This window comes from Gorilla gorilla, chromosome 5 (assembly GCF_029281585.2).
Source record: "Gorilla gorilla gorilla isolate KB3781 chromosome 5, NHGRI_mGorGor1-v2.1_pri, whole genome shotgun sequence".
NCBI classification, from domain to species: Eukaryota; Metazoa; Chordata; class Mammalia; order Primates; family Hominidae; genus Gorilla; species Gorilla gorilla.
Window position 1 is genome coordinate 104486778 of NC_073229.2, and position 27091 is coordinate 104513868.

The 27091-nt window shown below is 38.2% G+C and overlaps 1 protein-coding gene across 12 annotated transcripts in view; it reads left to right on the forward strand.

Moving 5' to 3' along the window:
* BCKDHB (branched chain keto acid dehydrogenase E1 subunit beta) overlaps positions 1-27091 on the forward strand; it is a 377315-nt gene that overhangs the window by 241781 nt on the left and 108443 nt on the right. For 3 of the 12 annotated variants that reach the window (XR_010134306.1, XM_063707734.1, XM_055391979.2), the window contains one exon: positions 2331-2479. The exons of 7 other annotated variants lie outside the window; for them this stretch is intronic. Coding sequence is in view for 2 of the 5 variants with exons in the window: in XM_031012416.3 (XP_030868276.1) it covers positions 2331-2471 (141 nt within the window). In the remaining 3 variants the exon portion in view is untranslated. Of the gene's footprint in view, positions 1-2330; positions 2480-4619; positions 4916-27091 lie in introns of those variants that run through there. 2 more of the 12 variants (XM_031012416.3, XM_063707731.1) reach the window with 1 other exon arrangement.

Below are 27091 nucleotides of genomic sequence, written 5' to 3' on the forward strand. Positions count from 1 at the left end.
AGCATCATTTATTACAAAATTAATACTGTTTTCGAAAAACCAAAACAATATATTATAAAGCACAATGTGGAGTCTTCTCTCACCTCCTTGTCATTCCCAGCCTCAAAGGGTAACCACTGTTTACAGTTCAAGTGTGTCTTCACAGCAGATGTTTTTCTATGCTCGTGCAAACATATAGATGTATTCCTGGAAAGAGTGATGCTTGCATTCTTGAGGAGTTAGGAGCATTGCTATTTGAAAAAATAAAAATCCAGTTTGATGATGTTAGTCATTATGCTGAAAGGAGTGATTTTAACAAATACCAACAGATCTTCTTGTGGTAGGCCAGCTTTCCAAGTTACTGGTTCAAGAGAACAGTCATTTTATAACAGGTATAAAATCAAAGACGTTTAGTAAAATATTTTGCCCTTAATTTTCCATGGATAGCTTGTTTATGAAGAGTTCAGTATTCAGGGAAGATGGAAAAACAGCCCTGTGTCAGCTAAAGTAATAAAACCGACTTAATCCCAAATTGACAATTTAAAGCCCTTTAAAATTACTTGTTGCAAACAAGAAACAATCCACCCAGTCTGTCATCTCTTTTCAGCTTATTAGTAGTGGGATCTCTTAGGTGGCTCTTTAAACCGTGTGTATTAAAAGTCCTAAAGTTGTTCGTGGAGATTTCCAGTTGCTAGGGAATACCAACGCTTATTTGGTGTTTGATATTGTAAATCATGATAGTTATTGGGGCCAAAGGGAGGTCTGTAAATGTCCACTAGGTTCTCTTTGGAGCTAATTTGTGCTGTTTGCATTTTCTTTCTGCCCCAATACACTTGTCACTGGAAGAAATCACACAGGGGGTAGGGATAAAGCATGAGGTATCATGATTCCTTCATGTAAAAATTTTGCTCAAATTAAAATGTGAACACAGTATAATATGTAAAAAAAATTGGACCTCCTTAAATCCTTTATAAAGCAAGGCAATGTGTAAACATATGAATAAATACCAAGGTTTTATTTTAAGTAATAGCTGTGAATGTTAAAAGTAATATTATTTTCCTTAGAATAGTTTAATCACATACCCCTTTTAAATTTTTTAAGCCTTTAAACGTTTTATTTTCAGTCCGGGCTTGGGGGCTCACACCTGTAATCCTAGCAGTTTGGGAGGCTGAGGCTGGGGGATCACTTGAGCCCAGGAGTTTGAGACCAGCCTGGGCAACATAAGAAGACCTCATTTCTGAAAGAAAAAAAAAGAGAGGAAAGAAAGGGGAAGGAAGGGAAGGAAGGAAGGGAAGGAAAGGGAAGATAAAAACGAAAAGAAAAGGAACAAAGGAAGGCGTCGGTGATGCACACAAGTGGTCACAGCTACTTGGTAGTCTGAGGTGGGATTGCTTGAGTCTGGAAGATCGAGGTTGCAGTGAGCCGTGTTTGCACCACTGCACTTCAGCCTGGGCGAGAGAGTGAGACCCTATTTCAAAATAAATTCAAATTTGAATATTTTACTTGAGTAACATTTTTTTTCTCCTGAAAATAATTTTCTACAGTGTTCTACTGTGGTTGAGGTTTTACATGTTTAAACCAGATCTCTAGCCTCATGGGACTCATAGTCTCTCATGGAAGACAGATAATTCGGCAACTACAATGGATTATGCCGAGTTCAGTGCTTTGGGAGCTCAGAGCACAAGCCCCTTCCTCATCTGCCCTGTAGGGCTGGGGAGGTGCTGTCAAGGAAGGCTTCCCAGCAGGAGTGATTCCTCAGGTAATAACCTGAGATTTGTACACACATCAGTCATGCAAAGAGCTGTGGACTTGCGGTGTGAGTGGCCAGAGACCCAGCATTATCTGCAAAAGCCAGACTATGAGAGAGATGAGGACACAGTTAAGTAACTGATAGAAGTTCAGTCTGGCTGGGGCATGGAGGAATTACAAACATTTATTATGAAAGTAATACATGTTCATTGTATAAAATGTGAGAAAAACAGAAAATGAGAAGGTATATATTATTGCCAGTTTCATGCTGCAGAGTTAACTACTGTGAACATTTGTTGCATTTTTATAATTCTTTCCATTTATATTCATAGAACAGCGTATTTGATATTATCCCAGTTTGGCTTAGACAATAGATATATATACAGGTATAAAATGCATATGCATACATGAAAACACATAATAAAACTGGGATCATGCTAACATGCTGTTACCTGCTTTTTTCATATTACAGTATACTTAAATATTTTTAATGTCCTTAGATGCAATTGTATTTTGAGTAAGTGAAATATTTTAAGTTGCACTATTTCATTTCTGTGAGTAAAAAAAATTCTTGAAGTTAAGCATCCTGACTCTGTCTGCAGGAGGAATGTTTCTTGAACCTAGAGGCTCCTATATCAAGAGTATGTGGTTATGACACACCATTTCCTCACATTTTTGAACCATTCTACATCCCAGACAAATGGAAGTGTTATGATGCCCTTCGAAAAATGATCAACTATTGACCATATAGGTAGGTATGCATCTTGAGAAAGCTACTATGTGCCCCTGACATTAACGTACTGTTAACCAAGACACAGCAATCATCAGTGTTTTGTATTTTGGTGAAAGGCAACTTTCAGAAGAAAATAATGTGCTTTAGAAAAAAAAATTCAAATTTATAGTAGTATATTTACATTTTTGTTGTTGTTGTTGTTGTTCTGAGATGGAGTCTCACTCTGTCGCCCAGGCTAGACTGCAGTGGTGCAATCTCAGCTCACTGCAACCTCCCCCCCACCCCCGAGTTCAAGCGATTCTCCTGCCTCAGCCTGCTGAGTAGTTGGGATTACAGGCGCCCACCACCATGCCCAGCTAATTTTTGTGTTTTTATTGGAGGTGGGGTTTCACTATGTTGGCTCAGCTGATTTCAAATTCCTGACCTCAAGTGATCCACCTGCCTCAGCCTCCCAAAGTGCTGGGATTACAGGCATGAGCCACTGCACCTGGCTATATTTACATTTAATAGAAACATATCTAGCATACGTATATGTGATTTTTTTTTTTTTTTTGAGACTGAGTCTCACTCGGTCACCAGGCTGGAGTGCAGTGGTGCGATCTTGGCTCATGGCAACCCCCGCCTCCCAGGTTCAAGTGATTGTCCTGCCTCAGTCTCCTGAGTAGCTGGGACTACAGGTGTGCACCAACATGCCAGCTAATTTTTTATATTTTTAGTAGAGACGGGGTTTCACCATGTTGGCCAGGATGGTCTCGACCTCTTGACCTTGTGATCCACCCGCCTTGGCCTCCCAAAGTGCTGGAATTACAGGCATGAGCCACCGCGCCTGGCCTGTATATGTGATTTCTAAAAAATAGATGCATGCATATGTTAACATTGAATAGTCAATCACTAGATGAAGATGCTCTCTACCATGGTTTAGATTGCAAGTGTACTTTATACCATTGTTTCAACTTCAACCTTTATTTTTGTATATATTTTTTCAACTACTTAAACTGTTCATGAATAGGCGTACTTTCTGTATTTAAAAATGGCCCCTCAAGCACCGTTAATTTACATTGCAGTTATTTACATGATAATTCATGACATTCTGAAACTTGCCTGTATATTATCTGAAAAATGGATTTCTTGAGCAAAAGATCTGTTTATTGTATGTAAGGAAAAATTTTACCTGAAAACAAACAAACAAACCCCAAAACCCAGCACCACTACCATTTCCAGAAGCTTTTTTAGCAAGTGAATATTTTTTACATAATGGATAATAAATGGTATTTATTCATTATGATTTTCTAAGTAATGCTTATCAGCCCCTTCAGTGGTGTTATTCTAACAAAATGAATACATTACAAATTATTAAGTTAGCTTTTCAGAGTTTTAATATAGAAGTTACTATCACTGACACACTGATTTTGAAATGTTTCAAAATGAGTAGATATGATTAGATCCTTTACCTTTTAATATCTAGTTTTTCCAAAAATGATAGTGATATCTTTTGAAGAACCATGCTTTTTCAAAAGCAAAATCAACTCTGTATAATAGCACATTCTCTACTTTTTAAAGATCAGAAATGCTAGAATTCTTGACTTTTGTGTATGGGTAGTAAATCTAGCTCACCGAAAATCAGAGTGAAACGCCTTTACATTTGTGCGGATAGAGAAGTTAACTCTCCCTCATATGTCACTGTGCTACCATAATCCCTACATTTTCTGTCTGTTCTAGTCTAAGAATATCGTTATAGATGGAAGTTAGGACCATTAGCCCACAGATGCGTGTATTCTCTCAGACATACCGGTGTAGATGCTATATTTCTGATGTCTTCTTAATGTCTGTGAAAGCAACTGGCATCTACAATAAATCACACTTAGAACTGGTTAGAGGACTCCCTCTTGTTGTCCATGTGGTTCCCTTCCGTGGACCAGCCGTAATAAAGAGCCAAGGTAATGATGGTGGCCACATGCCTCGTTGCTATTTTTAAAGTAATATTCAGATGTGGTTTTAAATTTAGATTATGTATTCCTTTTGAAACATAAGAAAAACATTTAAACCTATGCTGAAAATACGATAAAAGAAAAACAACTCCAATATGCTAAAAGTTAAATATGGTATTTAAGAAAATAGTCATGTATGCAATTGAGAATGTCTATAATTTATTTTACAGAAAAGCTGGAAGATTATGACTAGATATGGAAATATTTTTTCTGAATTTTTTTTTATATTTCCTCCGACTTACCTCTTTCTGAAAAGAGAGTTTTTATTAAGTGAACCATCATGATATTGGCTGAAAAGTTCTACATTCTATTATTGTATTGTAACACACATGTATTGATGATTTTCATTAAGAGTTTCAGATTAACTTTGAAATATATTCCACATGGTAATCTTATAAATTCTGTTTAATTACATCTGTAAATATTATGTGTGTGATAGTATTCAATAAAGTAAAATCAAATTGTCTTTGGGTTGTATGTGTTCTTTTTTTTTCCTTCAGTAAAAAGTTTTTGTTTCAGAGTAATAGCTTGTGAATTGGTTAATTAAATCTGAATTAAAGTACAGTCTTCACTATAGAAATGGTGACTTCTCAACTTTATTGTATTTGGTTCAGTTCTTTATGACCAGGATGGTTATATGTTGACAGAACTTCTAGAATGTTTTCCCTCATTCTTCCCTCTTGCCTGAACAAGGTGTCGTAATGAATGTACTCACCTCCCCAGTGTGTGGTGGGTCGTGGGGCAGAATTTTTCCTACTGCCTGTCTTCCGTGAGATGGACAGCCTAAGCCTGTCCATTACAAAACTGCCAAGTTTTAGCTGTAGCTGTAGTGTTTGTCATGATGTTGCAAAGCAATTTTTGCCCATGTTCTTTATATTATTACTTGGATAAAAAGAAAAAACAACAGTAGCAGCAACAGATGACTCTGACAGGAGGAAACCTCCTTATTGGGGACATTGTCCAGTCCTCTTGTTTCTTACTCTGCCTCTTCTGCCCTTCACCACATTTTAGACAAGCCTTAGCCTTTCTAAATAATGAATCCTCCAGCAGAACCCCTCATCCCCTGACACACCTCCCCTCCCATAGTTCCAGAAGATTTCCTCTCATGGGTTCCAGGAAAAAGGTCTCTACCCCCATAAAGCAAAGAATGAGGGTTGTCATGTTTTCCTTTCTCTAGAAACACTGGAAAAAAGCAAAAAGAAAACAAAAAGAACACTTTTCTATAACTACAATTGTATGTGTCCCTTTAAAACTGTAATTTAACAAGTTGTGTCCTATCTATTTTTACCAGCAATTTGAAGGAGGATACAGAAGGTCACTTCTGTAGATTACCAGAAACTTGGAGGCAAAGTAAAGGCACTTGATCACAGAGTCTGAATAGTTATGATCTGAAATAATGAACCCAATCATTTGTAAAAAATAAAACCCTGTCCTTGGATTAAAAATAGAAAAACTTGTACAGCATAGGAAGGGAAAAGATGTAGTTTGTCAGCAACAAGTTTGGAAAAGATTTAGGGAGTTCAGTTGGCTTACCATACAGAACATTCTGAGTTTAAGATGCCAAAACTCAGTATGGACTTTGGCTTTGGTCTTTGTTCTCCACTAATGGCTCAAAGCATCCTACAGGGAACTCTGCACTGACAACGGTCAGTCCAGCAGAACAGGACATGTACAGTGGTCTGCCACCTTGGCTTACAGTGGGTTGTAGTTAAACATATTGATTTTAGTGGAATTAATTTGTTATGGCTGTTGTATCTTTCTAATGCTATATTTTCTATTCATTTGGTATTTTAAGGATTTTCTCTTAGCTATTTTAATTTTACTTTCTTTAACTCTATTTTTGAAATAGCAAGTGTGAGAATAACTATGAGGATGATCTATGTACTAAATGCCTGTATGTGAAAGCCTCTTTTCACCTCTAATTAGCCCTGTAGTCCCCACAAGTAAACACTCCCTTCTCTTCCAATAAACCTTTACAGTTAACACTAAACTCAATCTATGGCATAAGACATACATACACATTTAATTTATTGCCAAAATACATTTTTGCATGAAAGAAAGAGTCCATATTATGAAAATAAGAAAATAGTGGCAAGAAGGCACTTGAGAGATTTTAAATGAATGCCAGGTCCAAAATCCTCCACTGCTCCCGGCCTCACATAATAATGTCTGCTTCTTGTGACAACATGGATCTATAAACTAATTTAATTTCCATGGTTTAATGTATCTAATTCTTTCAGGAAAAAATATAATAACTGCATTCTATGCAACTAATAGAATAGCTAACTAAAAGACCTGTGTACATTTAAAAAAAATGAATAAGATTCAGAACTTCTAGAATGTTTTCCCTCATTCTTCCCTCTTGCCTGAACAAGGTGTTATATAGCTAACTAAAAGTTCTGTGTATATTTAAAAAAAATGAGGAATAAGATTCAGAAAATTATCTCAGTTCCTTAGGTTTAAATCTCATAATCTAAAAATTCTTGGTCAAAATGTTTAGAAGACCCACTTAGAAGGTCCACATTTGGCTTCATGTAATCCCTTTCTCATCAGCTTGCCTACAGTGGATACATGTGGTTTCTGGCTGCCTAGCATCCCGGCCTCCAACTTCTAGAAACAGCACTGCTGTTTGTTTAGAGAACTCCCTCTCCCCACCACGTGTGGTTCTGGAGAGGCTGCCAATCCCAACACTGTGCAGTGTTAGCCACAGAGATGGCCCTGACCCAGACCCAGCCAGGTACCTCAGAATAGAAAGTGAGGATACCCATGCAGAAACAAAAAGTATTAGACTCAGCCTTGTCGATGACGCTGTAGTCTAAAAGACTGTGTCTCAAATTTTCACCTGCTCCAAGTACACCTGAATCTACAACTGATAGCTGCTAACCAGCTAGGCACACAGACTATGTTACTTTTAGCAGAAATCTTTGGCCTGATGGATGAGGAACATGACCCCAAAAAAGTCACATTGGAACCTCCAGGGCAACATGAGATTTAGAGATCCTGATATACTTTAAACTTGGGCCATCAGGTTTGGAAAGCAATATAAAATATTCATATATGGTTAAAGATTTAGAAACCCTGGCACCTCTCTGAATATACTAATTAGAGATATTTACCAGAAAAGTTGGAAATAAAACAGTGTAACAAGAATGAGGACATCATAACTGGAAGGACTGGAACTGAAAATAGAAACAAGTAAAAAGGTGTATATCTAAATAATTGTCTTAAATACACTTTTATGTGAAGTGATGGCTCCATATTGCAAAAATAAGAAAATAGTGATGATCATAAATATGACTTAAGTTGACAAAGACTGGAGTAGTAGATTTGCCAAAAGGAGTTCAAAACTTCTAAACTCTTCATCTTTAGGAAAGAAGAGTGTAACTGCATTATTCTGCTGTTAACCTTGAAAGTTTAATAATGGCTTTTAAATGCTTCAAAAACTTAACCACTAATAGAACTAAAAGCAGCATATGTGTCTTCCACATCATTGCACAAATGGTCTATACTAAATGTATTATTTCATTTCACAAACATTTAGTGAGTGCCTGTTATGGGCCGGGCACCGGGCTAGATTCTTAGGTACAAAGTTAACTAAGAAATAGCCCCTGCAACACAAATGAGGGGTGGGTAGTGGGGGGACAGCAAGGAAAGAAAAATAGGATAAAGCAAAGTCAAACACAAGACATAAATGTAATCAGGTGAATTCCCTAATTAATAAGAAAGAACTTAGATTGGGTTAAAAAACAAAATCCAATTAAAAGCTGTTCACCAGGAAGTCTTGAAATAAATTGACCTAGAAAGGTGAAAATTTGAAAATGGAAAAATATGTTAGGCAAAAATGAAAATGAAAACAAATATGGCATAATTCATATCAGACAAAATAGAAGAAAATATGCATTCGAAATTGACAAAAGGAATACATCATAGTGAAGGAAAGTATGACAGTTAAATCCTTTATGTTACAAATGTGTAGTATTAAAATACAAGTGAAAACTTTACAGTTACAAAAGATATGGAGAGAACAGTTGTAGAAGATGACTTTATCACTTTACTTGCAATTTGATAGATGAAGTAGACTAGAGTAAAAGAATATAGGATATTTTGGTTATATACATAGTAGAATAGAATCAATAGAAATATGTTTTAAACTTTTTTATTTCCACAAACAGAAACTATATCACCTTTTAAAGTATACATAAGTAGTTAAAACTACTGATCATGAATAAAGAAAAATAACAGTAAATTTCCCAAGGAAAAGAATGTTGTAAAAGCACCATGTTTTCTGACCACATCCTAGATCAATAGTAAATATTCCAACTACATGGAAATAAAAAAGTACCCCACTTAGAAACTGTGGAGCCAAGAAGGAAATGTAAAAGTAATGACAAAATATTTAGAATATGAGATCACTGATGTGCTTCAGCTAAGATTCTACTCAGAGGTAAATTCATAGACACTAAATATTTTAAAGAAGAAAACAAGATATAAGAATGCGAGAACAAAGAAGGAAAAGTGCAAGAAAAACGAAAAATAAAAGTAGTAAGTTCCAAATGAGGAAAAACTAAAATTAAAGTTTTTTTAAATAAAAATAGTGGGGTTTTTTTTTTCCATTTTACTGTATATGTCTGTATCCTATGAAGGTTAAGCTATGTTTTTATGTAATCATGGTATCTGCAAATACAGACCATGTATGGTTGTGTTTGCATTGGTTAATACTGCAAAGCTCCTTTCTTTGAGGGAGAAGAAATAATTTTGCAAAACCTAATAGTTGGCCCACAGTGTTGATAAACAAAAGTCTTCATTATTAGGATATTTTATTCCACCATTTATATAAAATAATTATCAGGGTCTTGATTTGCTAAAAGTCCTTTTGTTTCTTGCTGAGCCCTATTTGGCTGTTGTAAGTATTTTATTTACTATGAACCCTCATAAGATTCAGTGGCTATAAAGAATTAGAATAATTGTTTCAAGAATGTTTTCTTGATCATCTGGAACATTTATCTACTTATTTATCATGGGTTTTTGTTGTTGTTGTTTACTTATTTATTTTTGCCTTCCATCCTCAATGTTTTATTGGTTCCAGGACAAGGACCATTAGTCCATTTTGTTTACAACAAATTCCACAGAACCTAGAGTAACGCTTGGTCTACAGAAAGCTCTCAATATGTTGCTGAATGGACAGAAGAAAGGAAGCGAAGGCTTATCCCTGAGTTATACTTTGTACCTGAGAAACACTTTGTTAGAGGCCTGTTTGGTTAATGTGCACATTTAAAATGATATTATGTACATTTAACCTTGTATACTAGTTCTTATTTATTACATCAGACTCATGGGGTTGTACTTCATTTCTTAAAGAATTCCAGAAACAGAAAGAGTCCTTCATATAGGGCTAAATTCCAAGGATCTCCAATAGATAAGCTTTGTTTCTGTATTTTTAGGCCTATAGTCTTCAGATAGATTTCAAAACCATCTCTTTGTTAAGTAGCTCTAGGACAATATTGTGCTTTAAGGTGTCTATGTGTGTGTGTATATATATAAACAAAGTAGAATACTCATTCAAAACAGTTTAAGGGTGATGAGGGCAACTTTTCTTCATTTCTTTCATCTTTTCTGTTCTTGTAGTTACAAATGGGGAGTTGGCCTGGGTCCAAGTTAATTCTTCCCATGGCCCTGTCTGTATTGTCCCCTTTTTACAGTGGTTAAAGTCTGCAGACTTCAGACTGGGCAGTCGTAGGACACCATCTCCTTGGCCACTGTGACTGGTGAAGGAATAGGTGACCAAAATTGGGCCAATCAGAGCCCTTCTTAAAGATTTTTCATATCAATAGATCTGGAATTTTTTTTTTTTTTGAGACAGGGTGTCACTCTGTCACCCAGGCTGGAGTGCAGTGGTATGATCTCGGCTCACTTCAGCCTCGACCTCATGGGCTCAAGCAATTCTCCCACCTCAGCCTCCTGAGTAACTGGGACTACAAACGTGTGCTACCACACCCAGCTAATTTTTTCTTTCTTTCTTTTTTTTTTTTTTTTTGAGATGGAGTTTCGCTCTTGTTGCCCAGGCTGGAGTGCAATGGCGCGATCTCAGCTCACCGCAACCTCTGCCTTCCGGGTTCAAGCGATTCTCCTGCCTCCGCCTCCCAAGTAGCTGGGATTACAGGCATGTGCCACCACGCCCGACTAATTTTGTATTTTTAGTAGAGACGGGGTTTCTCCATGTTAATCAGGCTGGTCTCGAACTCCCGACCTCAGGTGATCTGCCTGCCTTGGCCTCCCAAATTGGTGTTGGGATTACAGGTATTAGCCACTGCGCCCGGCTTTTTGTTTTCTTTTTTTTTTTTTTTTTTTGGAGATAGGGTTTGGCCATGTTGCCCAGGCTGGTCTTAAACTCCTGGGCTCAAGCCATCTGCCTGTCTCTGCCTCCAAAATGCTGGGACTACAGGTGTGAGCCACCACACTCAGCTGAAAGTTGTTATTTTGGAGGGATTTATGGCCACCTTCTCTACAGAGGAGGTCATCTTTAACTGAAAAAGGGTGAAACCACTATATTGAGGAATGCTGCAATGCAATATGGAGTCAATCTTGCCAGGTCCCTGTCTCTAGAGAGTCAGTCAATCAACCCCCAGGCTAGCTCCATTTCTGCCACATGCAGCCTGAAGTGTTCCATTCTTTCTCTCATTCTGTAAGGAATCAGCCCAAGGTCCTTCCAATGAACCACCATTTTCTGTAATCAAGTTAGGTTTCTATTGCTTGCAACCAAAAGCATTCTAATTCAACCATTCTAATAGTTTGCAGTATATTATATTTGAAAGAGGAAAATCTACATGTTTTAATAAAGTATACTTTGGGAAAACCCTCCACCTTGGGATTAGTTTATATATTGTGCTAAATTTTTTAAAATATATGACATATATTTCATATATATGACATTAGCCACAGACCCTATGTTAATGTCAAGTGTTTTAACCACAAAATAAGTGAATGCAGACTCTCGGCCTGAAAGTTGAATGCTGGCAGCCTTCCCTTAGGCCAGAAAAATGAGCAGTTCCACAGCAGCTGTCCTTTAGAAACCATACTCCATGGAAGTTTATTTTGTTTTTAATTTTTATAAATTTATGGGGTACAAGTATAATTTTGTTACATGTATAGCTTGCATAGTCTTCAAGTCAAGACTTTAGGGTCTCCATCATCCAGATAACATACATTGTACCCATTAAGTGATTTCTCATCATTCACTGCCTTCCAACTCCCTCTCCTCTCTGAGTCTCCATTCTCTATTATTCCACTCTCTATGTCCATGTGTACACATTTTTTAGCACCTACTTATGAGTGAGAGCATGTGATATTTGACTTTCTGTGTCTGGCTTGTTTTACTTAAGATAATGACCTCCAGTTCCATCTATGTTCCTGAAAAAAATCTGATTTTACTCTTTTTAATCACTAAATAGTATTTCATTGTGTATATAATCACCATCTTTTCTTTATCCAATCATTCGTTGGTTGACTCTATATAGTGCTATGATAAACACATGAGTGCAGGTATCTTTTTGATACACTGATTTCTTTTCATTTGCATAGATATCCAGTAGTGTGATCACTGGATTGAATGATAGTTGTATTTTTAATTCTTTGAGAAATTTCCATGTTTTCCTTAGAGACTGTACTAATTTATATTCCCATCAACGTGTATAGGATTCTTTTTTCTCTTCATTCTCACTAAAATGTGTTATTTTTTTGTCTTTTAATAATAGCTATTCTGTGGCCAGGCACAGTGGCTCACGCCTGTAATCTCAGCACTTTGGGAGGCTGAGGTGGGTGGATCACAAGGTCAAGAGATCAAGACCATCCTGGCCAACATGGTGAAACCCCATCTCTACTAAAAATACAAAAATTAGCTGGGTGTGGTGACACGTGCCTGTAGTCCCAGCAACTTGGGAGGCTGAGGCAGGAGAATCACTTGAACCCGGGAGGCAGAGGTTGCAGTGAGCTGAGATCACGCCACTGCACTCCAGCCTGGGCGACAGAGTGAGACTCAGTCTCAAAAAAAAAAAAAAAGTAAAATAATAGTAGCCATTCTGACTAAGGTATGATGACGTCTCATTTTAATTTGCATTTCTGTGATGATTAGTGATGTTGAGAATTTTCATACACCTGTAGGAAATTTGTATGTCTTCTTTTGAGAAATGTATATTCATATTTTTTGCCCATTTTTAATGAGATTATTTTTTGTATTTGTTGAATTGAGTTTCTTGTAGATTCTGGATATGAGTCTCCTGTTGGATGAATAGTTTGCAAAAATGTTCTCTCATTATGCAGGTTTTCTATTCACCCTATTGATCATCTATTATACTGTGCAGAAGTTTTTTAGTTTAATTTAGTTTAATTATATCCCATTTGTCTTTATTTATTTATTTTTTTATACAGAGTCTCACTCTGTCACCCAGGCTGGAGTGCAATGGGGTGATCTCGGCTTACTACAACCTCTGCCTCACGGGTTCAAACAATTCTCCCGCCTCAGCCTCCCAAGTAACTGGGATTACAGGCACATGCCATCATGCCCAGCTAATTTTTTTTTGTATTTTAGTAGAGACGGGGTTTCACTGTGTTGCCCAGGCTGGTCTTGAACTCCTGAGCTCAGGCAGTCCACCCGCCTTGGCCTCCCAAAGTGCTAGGATTACAGGTGTGAGCCACCATGCCTGGCCCTATTTTTTTGTTGTTATTGCTTACACTTTTGAGGTCTTAGTCATAAATAATTTGCCTAGACCAATGTGCAGAAGGGTTTTCCCTGGGTTTTCTTCTAGTATTTTTATAGTTTCAGATTTTACTTTTACGTTTTTAATTCATCTTGAGTTGATTTTTGTATACAGTGATAGGAGTTCAGTTCCATTCTTTTGCATATAGTGAATCTATTTTCTCAGCACCATTTATGGAAAAGGGTGTCCTTTGTGTATGTTTTTATTGGCTTTGTCAAAGATCAGTTAGCTGTAAATATGTGATCTTATGTCTGTGTTATCTATTCTGTTCCATTAATCTATGTGTCTGGTTTTATACCAGTACTGTGCTGTTTTGATTACTATAGCCTTATAGTATAATTTGAAATCAAGCAATGTGATGCCTCCAGCTTTGTTCTTTTGCTTAGGACTGCTTTGGTTATTTGGACTCTTGTTTTGTTCCATATGAGTTTTAGAATTGTTTTTTCTAATTCCGTGAAAAATGATGTTGGTATCTTGATAGGGATTTCATTGAATCTGTAGATTGCTTTGAGCAGTATGGTTATGTTAATGATATTAGTTATTCCAATTCATGGGATGTTTTTCCATTTGTTTGTGTCATCTACAATTAGGTAGGCAGATCACCTGAGGTCGGGAGTTCGAGACTAGCCTGGCCAACATGGTGAAACCCCATCTGTACTAAAAACACAAAAATTAACTGGGCATGGTGGTACACCCCTGTAATCCCAGCTACTTGTGAAGCTGAGGTGGGAGAATCGCTTGAACCCGGGAGGCAGAGGTTGCAGTGAGCCGAGATCGTGCCACTGCACTCCAGCCTGGGCAACAGAGCGAGACTCTGTCTCAAAAAAAAAAAAAAAAAAAAAAAGGAAGAAAATACTTTGGTAAATTTGCCATATTTACACTCCTTCTATTAAAGCATGTTTACTTGCACCGTGATTTATCTTTTAAGCGAAATATTTCAGAGAACAGTATAGTAAATGTCTATGTACCCTCCCTCCTAGCATAAAAATTATAAAGTTCAATTCATTTTTTCCTAGTTTTCCCTAACCCAGAGGGCAATTTAGACCCTATGTTAACAGTAACAAATAGTATTTTTTAAAAAAAATCTGTCCCAAAGGCTAGACAACCCACAAGGGTTTCCCTAATTATTTTGGGTAATTGCGTGAGGGGTTGCTTTCAAACACAAGGAATTTGCACAACCACGTGGAGTACATGGTTCTCTCTGGCTCTGGCTCCATCTCCCAGCAGAAATATCTGCTGCCAGTAGCTATGGAAGGCACCTAAGGGCTGCTACTGCCACAGGTGCCGCCTGCAGCTGACTCTCACTATTGAAGCTATACTTCTTTGGGTTGTTGGAGTGGTGACAGTGCTCTTATTCTCTCTGGAGGTAGAAAAATCCTTCTCCTCTTGTTGAGATACAGGGATCCCAAATTAGTGTGACTGGTGATCACAACATCTCATCAATATTTGGTGAAACAGGCCTCACAGCTGTTCATCAGACAAGTGAATTAACTGACCGATTGTTGTACTTAGAACCTTTGTCCCTCTTCAGGACTCAAGCATTATCTGAGTCCCAAGCTCACTTTTCCCAGAGAATGGGCTTCTCGAAGGGGCTGCTTTGTTTCTCAGTACACATACACCATTGGCCAACTTGCCTGTCAATCCTACAGGCCACTCTAGATTCTAGAGCAAACACACTTTAAGTCCCAGCTTGGCTTACTCTTCTAAGGAAAGAACTCATGTCCATCAGATTTATTTGATGTTATTTTCTGAACAATAAAAGTGTTCAAATAGATTATAGGAACATTGCCTAGGATAATATGGTATAGCTGTGGTTTGTGATTTATGGTATATCCATATGATCAGGTACAATGTACAGTTTTCAAATGATGATTATGAAAATTATGTAGCAAGATAGTAACATGTTCATTACATACTTTTAAGTAGAAAAATCAGGATTCAAAATTATATGTGTATTATGATTAAAACTAGTATTACTTGTGATTACAACTATTATTACTTATGATTTTACTTACAAAGGAGTAATTAGAGAACACAGCCATGTTAGGGTGAGGATCATAAGTTATATCATAATGAAAGAATTTATTTTTCAGAATGTTTATTACACAAAGTAATAAAATATTTACTATGTGCTAAAAATTGTTACCAAATATTAAGTATTGCATAATCTTTCTGTTTTGTAAAACACTGTCTGAGCACCAGTATTAAAGGATCTTTTATCTGTCTGATTACTGCAAGAACCTGGAATCAATAAAATATGGTATTTTTTCTTCATCTCAAACTTTCTCTGTCTCTCTGTCACCCCCGACTCCTTCTGCCTCTGCCTCTTCCTGTCCTTTTCCCTCTCTCTCTCTCTCCCCCACCCCCGCCCCCCCCCACACGATTTGTTAAACTCAGAAGGGAAGATTAAAAACAAATAATTCACCTACAATAATATACTAGTGCCCTTTTAAAGTTTGACTTTTTAAATTAAGCTTTAAAAAGTTTATTATTTAGGGTCATAGCAGAAAAAAAGATGTCATATTCAAAGGTTTGTCATTGAATACAGTTTAATAATGGGACTCTTTGCAAAGGTATGGGAGGATTAAGGGAACTGGGAAGGAAGGGTGAGGCACCCAGGAACTAGCAACTGTGGGAAGTCATTACCATTCCCTTGCCTGAAGGAGCAAGGAGGAGGGAATTGTCCTGGAACCTAGTGAGAGCTACAGCCATGGGAGAGGAGCTGCCAGATAAGAGATGCAGCCATAAAGGAAAAAGCACAGCTGTTGAAACAGAATGGAGAGGGGAGTATATCCTAGTCTCTCCTCCTGCCTTCTGATTGCCTGCCAGTTCTTCCCACTGGCTAAACCCAATTGCAAGATGGAGGCCAAGGGAGCCTGCTGATGCAGTCCCTAGGAGTCAGCCTCTCTTGACATAGAGAAGGCAAAGAAGGGTGGAGAATGAATTTGGAGGGGCAAATGGAGAATAACCAGTACACAGCACCCAGCTTCTCCATATCATAGGAGACAGGTAAATATCTGTTTAACTACATACAAAACTTCGACCTTGAAGCTGCTGAAAAGTGCAGATAATTTTTAATTGTGCTACGTTTTCCTGGGCAGGCCTGGAGTTTGGATGGCTGTGTACTCTGCTGATGGAAATTTATGGCTGTGTCCATACGCTGTACTTTATTTGCAACGATGCTCTGAAAGTCTTCAGTTTTCTGCGCAATCCTGGACTGGTCATGTCTCAGCCTGTGACCCAGCTGTTGTTGAGCTGGAGCTCTTTCATCCTGTTTGCCAACTTACATCTCCTGTGTCCTGTATCCATGCTTTTTTCTTCTTGCACTTTGTTGGAGCACACAAATAGATTCCTTAGAAAGTATTCATGAGAAGCTAATTTTCTGAGACCATTCATGTCAGAAAATGTCCTTACTCTAACCCTTGACTAATAGTTTGACTGAGTGTAGAATTTTAGACTAAGAAACATTTGTTTTTCAAAATAGGCCATTGCTTAACTTTCTTCTCACAATTGTATATGTCATTTTTTTTTCTCTCAAAATTTCTCTTGATCAGACTTTTTTGGGATATTTCCTTATCTTCCTAACCTTCTATGTATTATTTTTATGTTGGCCAACTATTTCTTTTTAACCTTTGTTTTTCTCACAGCATCCTCTTATTATTTTAAGGATGCCATATATCTGTAGATATGTGTATATAGTAAATATACACATATATACACAAATAGATACACATATGGGTGTGCATTTTTTAATCTTTCAGGATATGAGTTGTTACTTTTTTAAAAGTTTTACTGTATTCTCTGATTTATATTGTTTTCTCCAGTTTTCATTTTTCTGTTTATTTTGGTTTCTCTCTTTTGCCTTATGTATGGTGATTGTCGATTGTTTTTATTCGACTGAGGCATCAAAAGCCGATCTGGATTGTAGTGTATTCACACAGTGGAATATTATTCTATCATAAAAATGAATGAAGTACTGATACATGTGGTAACGTGGATAAACCTCCAAAACATTATGCCAATTGAGAGAAGTCAACGCAAAAGGTCACATATTGTATGATTCCTTTCATATGAAATATCTAGAATAGATACATTCATGAAAACAGAATGGAGATTGGTGATTTCCAGGGATCATGGGAAGGGGAGAATGGAGAGAAAGTGCTTAATAAGAACAGAGTTTTACTTTGTAGCGATGGGGACTAAATAGAGGTGGTGGCTGCAAAACATTACAAGTTTACTAAATGTCACTGAATCCTTCACTTTAAAATAGTAAATTTTATGTGACTATCATAAAATAAATTGATTTTTTAAAAGAGCTGCCTAGGAGACCTGTGGATGTGTGGCATGACAAGCAGTGGCCTTCATTTCTGAATAATTAGGCAGCAAATCAATCACTGTGAGAGGGCCCCAACATTGTTAGAGTGTACTTGAGAGGATTTACTCTGGGGCTTTTTCACACAAAAAATAGTTCGAATCTCTCCCCTAACGGGCAGCAGCCCAGTTCACTAAGTTCTTCGTGGGTCTGAGGCCTGCACGTGACATTAGTTCCCATGTTTTGTTCCTTGCGCATCGTTCCGCTCTTGCTCTGAACCTGGTTTCCTGCTCCCAAAGCCTCTCCCTCTCAGCCTCTCCGGAGGCAGAGCACTGGTCCCTCACTGGGCAGGTAGAGACCTTGTTCTCCTCATAGGAGGGCAGGAAGGGAATCCTCGGGCTCTCTTCCCTTGCCTCCACCTACTGTGTGCCACACCAAAAACCTCTAAAGGCCTTGGCACAGCCAGTCAACTCTCCCCATTGGCTGGCCCTCCCCTGCACCACCCTTCCCGTGGTGAACTGGGACTTTCTTCCTTGGAAACTCATTTCTATCATTCTTCTGATGTTGTGTTTGTGTCCTCCTGTTTTCTTTGTCACTAGGGTTTATACTTTTAAAAAAGCTTTTATTATCATTTTAATGCCACCTCAGGAGGGAGAAGAGATAAGCCAGTTTGTGGCTTAATACGCTTGTTTTTTATTGTTGTTGTTTGTTTGTTTTTTGAGATGGAGTCTCCCTCCGTCGCCAAGGCTGGAGTGCAGTGGCGCTATCTGGGCTCACTGCAACCTCTGCCTCCCTGGTTCAAGCGATTCTCTTGCCTCAGCCTCCTGAGTAGCTGGGATTACAGGCGCGTGCCACCACGCCTGGCTAATTTTTGTATTTTTAGTAGAGAGGGTTTCACCATGTTGGTCAGGCTGGTCTCAAACTCCTGACCTTGTGATCCGCCCACGTTGGCCTCCGAAGTGCTGGGATTACAGGTGTGAGCCACTGCGCCTGGCCAACACACGTGTTTAAATAGAAGACTGTATATTTCTTCTGACATCTTGCTGGGAAATTTTACCTCAGAGTGAAAAGAATGTTGTTCAGTTGTCAGCTCTAAATTAAGTTGTGTTCTCAGGCGAGTTGACAAATTGCCTAATCTTTTCTTATGCCTGATTTTTAACTGTTAAAATGGTGATTGGAGGTGGTTAGGGATGACAAGACATTGGGGAGGAGGCTCACATCTATTAAATGCCAATTATGTGCCAAGTGAACAATACTTTATTTCCTCAGGCTTCAAGTACAAATTACTGAAACTAAACTAATGGTTACCTGTCTTGTGTGACTGTTTTTGCCAAGTGTAGATTCTTGTAACTGTCTTTGAAGTAGGTGAAAAATCAAATAAGGTATTGTCTCCAAAGCCGTAGAACATCAGCCTATGCCTCTGTGACAGACTTTTCACACATCATTGTCATTATTCGTTGACATCATTGATTCCCAGCCCCCAATAGGAAGGAATCCTGACTTATTCATCACCATGCACAAAAGTAGCTCAATGAATAATGGAATTTGTGGTACTCCTGTTGTAAGTATAATAATTTAGATGGAAGAAAATAAGTGATAAGTATAAAGTGATCTCCGAATGTAATCTCTTTAATGTCAGCTATGACTAAAACTAAGAGCCTCATGTTCACAGATTGCTACTTAGTGATGCCATTTTTTTATTAGAAGAAATCGACTGGTACATGTATATTTCATTGTGAGGACCCCAAATCTACTCGTTGGTTTAAGCAAGTTGAAATTTATTTAAGGAATCTAATTTCAGCAAGAACTCTAGGACTTATAAGAATTATTGGCCAGGTACAGTGGCTCAAGCCTGTAATCCCAGCACTTTGGGAGGCTGCGGTGGGCGACTTACTTGAGGTCAGGAGTTCGAGACCAGCCTGGCCAATATGGTGAAACCCGTCTCTACTAAAAATACAAAAATTTGCCAGGTGTGGTGGTACATGCCTGTAATCCCAGCTACTCAGGAGGCTGAGGCAGGAGAATCGCTTTAACCAGGGAGGCGGAGGTTGCAGTGAGCTGAAATCCACCACTGCACTCCAGCCTGGGTGACAGAGCAAGACTCCATCTCAAAAAAAAAAAAAGAAAAAAATTAGAAAGTTATATAGCTTTTCATTTTATTTCCCCACCTTTATTTCTCCCTTCATGTCTTCCAGGGGCCTCCCGGTATCTCTCTATGCTGCATGCCAGCTTCATTCTTTTCTCTCTGCTGACTGCTGCTTAATTTACTCATCACCTTGTGCTGGGCTGCTTTAAAATGGTAGCCTCTTCCTGCTGGCTTTCCAGCTTGGCGTCACATAATTAACAAACTCAATATCTGTTCATTCTAATTTGAAGTTCCCAGGAGGGAGAATAATTGGCCCAGCTTGGGTCAGGTGTCTACTCCTGCTCTTCCATTGGGACAGAGTGTGCAGGTGCACTGCATGTGGAGGGCTGGGAAAAGATGGCATCTCTAGTAGAGTACATTTGACAGGTCCCTCTCTCTAAAGGAGTTATGATTGTTGTTATTATTTATTCATAAGTAAGGTATTTTATCCAGAACTTAGTAGAGGAAGGTTAAGGTGAAATGTGGATGGATGTGTTCTCCTTTAGTGTAGCAGGAAAGCCCCCTGGGGCTGGGAATGGTGAGTCCTTTTTAGACTGTCCTGTCTGACGCTGCTCTTACTATGATCAAATAGGAGCACTCACCCCCTCTAAAACTAGTGCTTTTCCTCTGCTTCAGCAAAATTCTTCAAGTGGTCATTCTGACACTGGTAGCTAACAAAGCAGTTGCAAGCAGAGTTTGGAAAAATGGAGCCTCTGTTACACCAAGGCTTGGAAGCCGCACATGAAAGAGGGATTGTCACGTTTCCATCTTTGTGATCTCTAAATGCTGTTTTGCACACAGAGGACACATTTTGTGGCTTGAAATGAGAATAGGAGAGGAGGCAGATTCTGAGAGAAAGAACATGCATGGGAGAGAGCTAGAGAGTTGCTCCAGAGAGTAAAGTCCACATTTTATGTAGAAAGAGTGGTCCTGGGAGTTGTATAATTAAAGCATTATATTTATTTATTGTATTATTATTTAGATATACCATCTGTGTATACCAACTCAAAGGCTTTCTCTGAGTTGCTTCAAAATGAGACTCTGACCTGAGCTTTAGAGAAAGGAAGAAGTAATGATTACTTGTAAGGACAAACATGGACTAGAACTGAAAGCCTGTCTGGGCTCTGAGGCAGCCCTGGGAAAGCGGCTGCTTGTTTCTTCTCTGTGATGGTCAACTTGATCTTATTTTCATGGTATCTTTGGTTTTCTCTTCTCTGATCACATTTTGACTCAAAGCGACACTGTTGAGCCCCAAGTTCCTGGTTCAATGAATATCCTATAGCCGGGATAGTAGAACTTGTTTTAGAGTGTACACCAATGCTTTCTTCAGAAAGGGACTGTAGGAGACAGGGGAAATAATGGGCATAATGATGCTTAATGAGCTGCTCAGTGTAGTCAGAAGTTGATAGCACTGATTTTTCAGTCCTCCGGCTAACCAGACAGCAAGCCACCCAGAGTGTCTTTTCTTGTGAGAATAGTGCTGGGTCACTCTTGTAGCTTCTCTGGGGTGACTCATAGATAAGGGCAACCAAGAATGGTCATAGGATCCGCAAAGGCCATGTATAGAGGGACACCATTTCTTAGAATGCTGCCTGGCTGGAAGAGAAAGTCTTGAGTAGACTCACTCTGTTACCTAAGATGAGATTTATTCTCTGCAAAAGAGCAGAAAAAAATTCATAGGTAGGGGCACATGAGAGATTTGATGTGAACAAAGGGGATCAAGTGGACCTCACAGTTTTAAATAATATTTTTTCTCAGAAAAGTGGCCCTATAACTTTCAAAATTGCAAGCATTACAATCTGCTTGAATTTTAAATTTAATAAATGTTCTGTCAACTCCTGGACTTGAAATGAAAGTTGCATTAACCAAAGACGTGCCTTTAGATGTAAGTTTAAATAAAGCACCTCTAAAGAAGACTAAAATTCTATGTAATTTTACATAATTAAATGTAGCTATTTTGTCATACTACAATTTTCCACTCTTCTCCTTATGTCTACAATTTTGATGTTCATCATGGATTTGGATGGTTTATTTCAGTGCAAGCTTACCCACATTTGTAGGGTGCAAATCGTAATTATTCTCTACCTAAAGTCAGACAAGATGCCCCAAGTTCTCAGTTTAATGACACTTGGAAGATTTTTAGCAAAACAAATAGTGAATACTCTTCAAATCTGAACACAAACAATGAAAGCAAAAGTAATTTCCAAAAGGTCACTTTTATTTCTGCTGCTATTCTACCTTTTCAACGTCCCTATTCTTTTCATTGATGAGAATTTGATTGAGCATATTGGCACTGGCATTTCTGAAACGACCGAGATTACCATACAATTCCAAGGGTTAATATGTTTTTGGTTACAAGAAACTGTTTTTTCAAGAGCTTATCTTTAGAAAATATCATTTTCTTGTCTTTTCAAATAAAAGATCATCAGAATGTCAAAGTCTGAAATCCTATGAGTCTTTGGGTGCAACTTTTTTCTCATTCCTTTTCTATCACACAAGAAAATTAACATTCTGAATTTTCTATGCTTTTGTATAGAAAATTACTCATGTACTAAGCTCATTGAAGTTAGAAAAGATGATCTCAATCTATGAACACTGTCATACATACTTTATTGTCATAATATATGAGCATAGCACAGGGCAGTGGGCCAAGGAGATTACAAAAGAAATGTCCATGCTACCCAGAATATGCAATCCAGTGAAGCACAAGGAGTACAGCAGTGTTTTACAGTTTTCTTTTAAAATAGACTTAACTCACTAAAAGTCTGAGGAGGTCTACATAAAAATGTTGAGATTATGAGTACAAAGAATATGTTAATATGGCAAAAATTATATAGGTGGCTTGTAGATGACTGACATTTGTATAACACCATGCTTACTTATAGTCTTAATGGCATTGCAGTGAACCCCGGGCTACTTCTAAGGAGAACCAAATCACTGTTATTTACTCCATTGATTTGCAGATATGCAAGGCAGTGGGGTAAAAGTTGCTAACAATTCACAAATACTTCCAACAAACACACAACACTTTCTTCTTTATAAAGTTTGAAATAACTAACAATACTCCTACAGTGATATCCTGCCTGTTTTTTTTCTTTTTAAATTCATGTGTGTATGAATCATGTGCAATAAGATTTACAGTGTGTATCACTTACATATTTTTATTTTTACTGTGAACTCAAACATGCAATTACCCCAAACCAGAAATGAATAGAACCAACTGAGGAAGAGAACAGCTAGTGAGCATCCTCAAGACACACCACAAATGACCAAAACTCTGAAGTGAGTTACTGGCAGCCAAGAGGCCTGCAGGGAGGCATAAATCATTCAATCAGGCATTGCTATTGACTCTGAAGAGGGCATTTGGCTGGGAGGGAGAGGGAGGAGATCCAGGTCTATTTGTGTCTTGATGCAGGCAGGGAGGTCATGAGCCATAAAGTACTGGTGAGAGGACAGCCCTACTTTCTGATGTTTCAAAGTAATTTTGAGACAAGTATTACTCCATAAGTAAAACGTATTCATTAGTCTATTTCAGAGATAAGTAGACTCTCACTTTTTTCTTCAAGCCTCTTTGTTGTAGACACTGACACCAAAGAGTAAAACTACTCATTTATCAGGAGCCTTAAACTCAGTGGCTTTCAGTTGAGATTAAAATAAAAACTTGTTCAGACTGTAAAAACAGACTCATGATAACAGGAACAGAGGTTGGCAATTCATAGAAACACAGATTTGCTCCTACTTTGGCTTTCCCCATACAATCAGTGAACCTGTTGAAAGCAAAGTTGGGTACTGGGGGAACCCACCCCCAATATTTCAACGGAGGTTCTTTATATTTTCCGTAAGTGTTGGCCAGCTGAGAAATAAAGAGAGACAGTATAAAGAGAAGAATTTTACAGCTGGGCTACTGGGGGTGACATCACATATCAGTACACCCGTGATGCCTGCCTGAGCCTCAAAACCAGTAAGTTTTTATTAAGGGTTTCAAAAGGGGAGGGGGTATAAGAACAGGGAGTAGGTATGAAGATCACATGCTTCAAAGGGCGAAAAGCAGACCTACTAATAAGGGTCTAACAAAGATCACATGCTTCTGAGGGAACAGGACAAAAGGCAAAAGCAGAACTACTGATAAGGGTCCAACAAAGATCACAAGGCAAAGGGCAACAGCAGAACTACTGATAAGGGTCTATGTTCAGTGGTGCATGTATTGTCTTGATAAACATCTTAAACAACAGAAAACAGGGTTTGAGAGCAGAGAACCGGTCTGACCACAAATTTACCAGGGCAGTTTTTCCCCACCCTAGTAAGCCTGAGGGTACTGCAGGAGACCAGGGTGTATCTCAGTCCTTATCTCAACTGCATAAGACAGATATTCCCAGAGGATCTCCCCCCAGGAATGCATTCCTTTCCCAGGGTATTAATATTAATATTCCTTGCTAGGAAAGAATTTAGTGATATCTCTCCTACTTGCATGTCCGTTTATAGGCTCTCTGCAAGAAGAAAAATATGGCTCTTTTTGCCCGACCCCTCAGACAGTCAGACCTAATGGTTGTCTTCCCTTGTTCCCTAAAAATTGCTGTTATTCTTTTTCAAAGTGCACTGATTTCATATTGTTCAAATACACGTTTTACAATCAATTTGTACAGTTAACACAATTATCACAGTGGTCCTGAGGTGACATACATCCTCAGCTTATGAAGATAACAGGATTAAGAGATTAAAGTAAAGACAGACGTAAGAAATTATAAAAATATTATTTGAGAACTGATAAATGTCCATGAATCTTCACAATTTATGTTCCTCTGCTGTGGCTCCAGCCGGTCCCTCCATTTGGGGTCCCTGACTTCCTGCAACAGTTGGGCCCAGGAATTAGTCCTGAATAGGAGGCTATAATATAACACATTTGGAAATAGTTGGAAAGCAAATGATCTCAGTACAACTGATATTAGTCTTTCAGGTATAATCACTCAAAGATGTCTTACAGTATATGCAGTTTGTGTTTTTATTAGTGTGGCGTGTGTTGCAATTTTCTGCAGGCCAATTTTACTCTTTAGACCAATGCCATAGCCTTGAACCTGGAATAATAAAAGCAGGAATTTTCCTGTTGTTTGGCACTGAGCTCTACTCATTAGCTGCTAATGAAGCAGAAGTTGTAGAGTCGAGTTCCATGTGGGTCAGTTGGCTTCATGTTGAGAGGAATATCTTTCAAAGACGCAGATTGAATTTCCATCTCTCAGCAACATCAGCCAGATGCGTATCATGGGACACAATTTGATCTTGGGGAAAGAGTTTGAATGTTTAGTATACTGTATGCCACAACTATAACTGGAAAAAAAAAACACACCAAATATGGCTTACTGTCTGGTGCAACCCTAGCACATGCTCATAGACATAGTCAGCAACATTTCTCTTTAACGGTGAGAGAAAAAAATCCAAAAGGAAAAGAAGGATTAAAGAATCCAATTTAAACTTATAACCCAAGTGTGCTGTTGACCCTACAAGTGATAAAGTGTTATGCATAAAGTGATTTACATAATATTTTCAGTGTTGTTCTCACTTTTATTATGCCATAAAAATCTCCCATTTTCTCATTTCATAGTGTAGTGCCCAATGTACAGAGAGTAGAAAACAAGGTACACAAGCCAGTTCCTCTATCCATCCATTCATCCATCTAGACTTCCAGCACACTCTCTGAGAATGTAATTTATCCTTGCTGCATTAATATTCTTTTTTCACTCCTTACTCCTTTGGAATCTAGCCTACAGTCTAGCTACTTTCCCCACACTACTCTCTTAAATGTTATCAGAAGCCACTTAACCTTCATGCTTAGTGTCTATTCTCAACAGACATCTGGCAGAATTAGGAGGTGAGCCATGTTCCTGGAGCCCTGGCTCTATGCCAGCTGGGAAGGCAGCCATGAAAAGTCTTGCTGCTAACCCCCAGCCCAGCAACAGGACTGCATTTAAACAAATAACCAAAAATACTCTCTCTTAAACACTTATCCTGTGACTTTCGTGACTCATATTATCCTGGTTCCCCTTCCATTTATTGATCCTCTCAGGCTTGGCTCCATAATTTGTGGGGCCCAAAGCAAAATGAAAATTTGAGTTCCCTTGTTCGAAAAGCAAGAAAAATTACTGTTAAAGTTACTCAATATAATTCTGTTTCTTTTGCACTTTCTCTCTTGATTTGTCATGGAATTTTTTTATTTGCTATTTAACATAATTCTAAGTAAAGAAAAAATAAAATTTTTAATTATTAGAATAAATTTTACCACTTTTCTTCATATTGTACAATGCCAATTTTAAATGCAAATTTAAAAGCATTTAACTTATATGTGTACTCACCAAAATTATACAGCTATTATTTTTATAGCTCATACATATATATGTATTTCATTCTTACCTGAACAGTGGAATCACTGCACAAAACAAACTCTACTATTTTTTTATTTCACTTACTGATATGCACACATTCTATCAACACTCTCTATGGTCAGTTTACTTGTATGTCATCATTTTCAGTATAAGTGCTTGACTAACACAAGTAAGAAATTAACACAAGTAAGAAAATATGTGATGGGGTTTATATGAACATCACTGATTTCTTTCACACCAACAAGTTCTGGTTTGAACAGAAAGCATAGCCTCTCAAGGCTTATCAGCCTTCCCCTGCACATGCTTACTCTAAGATGAAACACGTACCTGGTACTCATATTGAGTCTTGCTGAACTCCCATGCATTGTGAGTCCACTGGAATTCTGTGATCATGAGACATCATATGTGAGTGGGAAGGCCAGGAATGGTGGGCATACACAGTGCTTCTCCTCATGCATGTGCTCCATTGCCCCATCCAACTTTGCTTACAAAACACAGTTCAAAGATACATTTTTTAAAAAATTATAAGACTGTGGCAATAGCATTACACTGAGCTTGGAGCCCTTCTGAGAGTGACGCTGTGTGAGATTGCATAGGCCACACACCCATGTCACTGGCCCTGGACTCTCACTGGTTTCTGTGTCATCCAGTCCATCTAATAAGTGTCATGTGTAGTTCTGTCATCATCTTCTCTTTGTACATTTCATTCACCTTTATAAATTCAATTAACACCTCCCTGTCTTGCTCCCAGTTTTTCCCAGGCTCTGAATATCTAACTGCTGAATACATCTCAACACATACCACATCTAAAATAAAATCCACCATTTTTCCCCTAAAGCTGTTCTTCCTGGTTCAGTTAGCCAAAAATTTCAGTCATTTGGTCCGCAGTCTGTACAAAGCTGATCACATGGTAGTTGCTCAATATACACTGCTGGTTTATTGACCAAATTGAATATCTGCCTCCAGTTACAATTTGTAAGAGTCAGCCTAGATCATTCAGAGATAGTTGTTCTGGTTGTAGATTTCCCATATCCTTATTTCTTTTTAAAATTATTCTTATAATACAGCTTCAAGACAT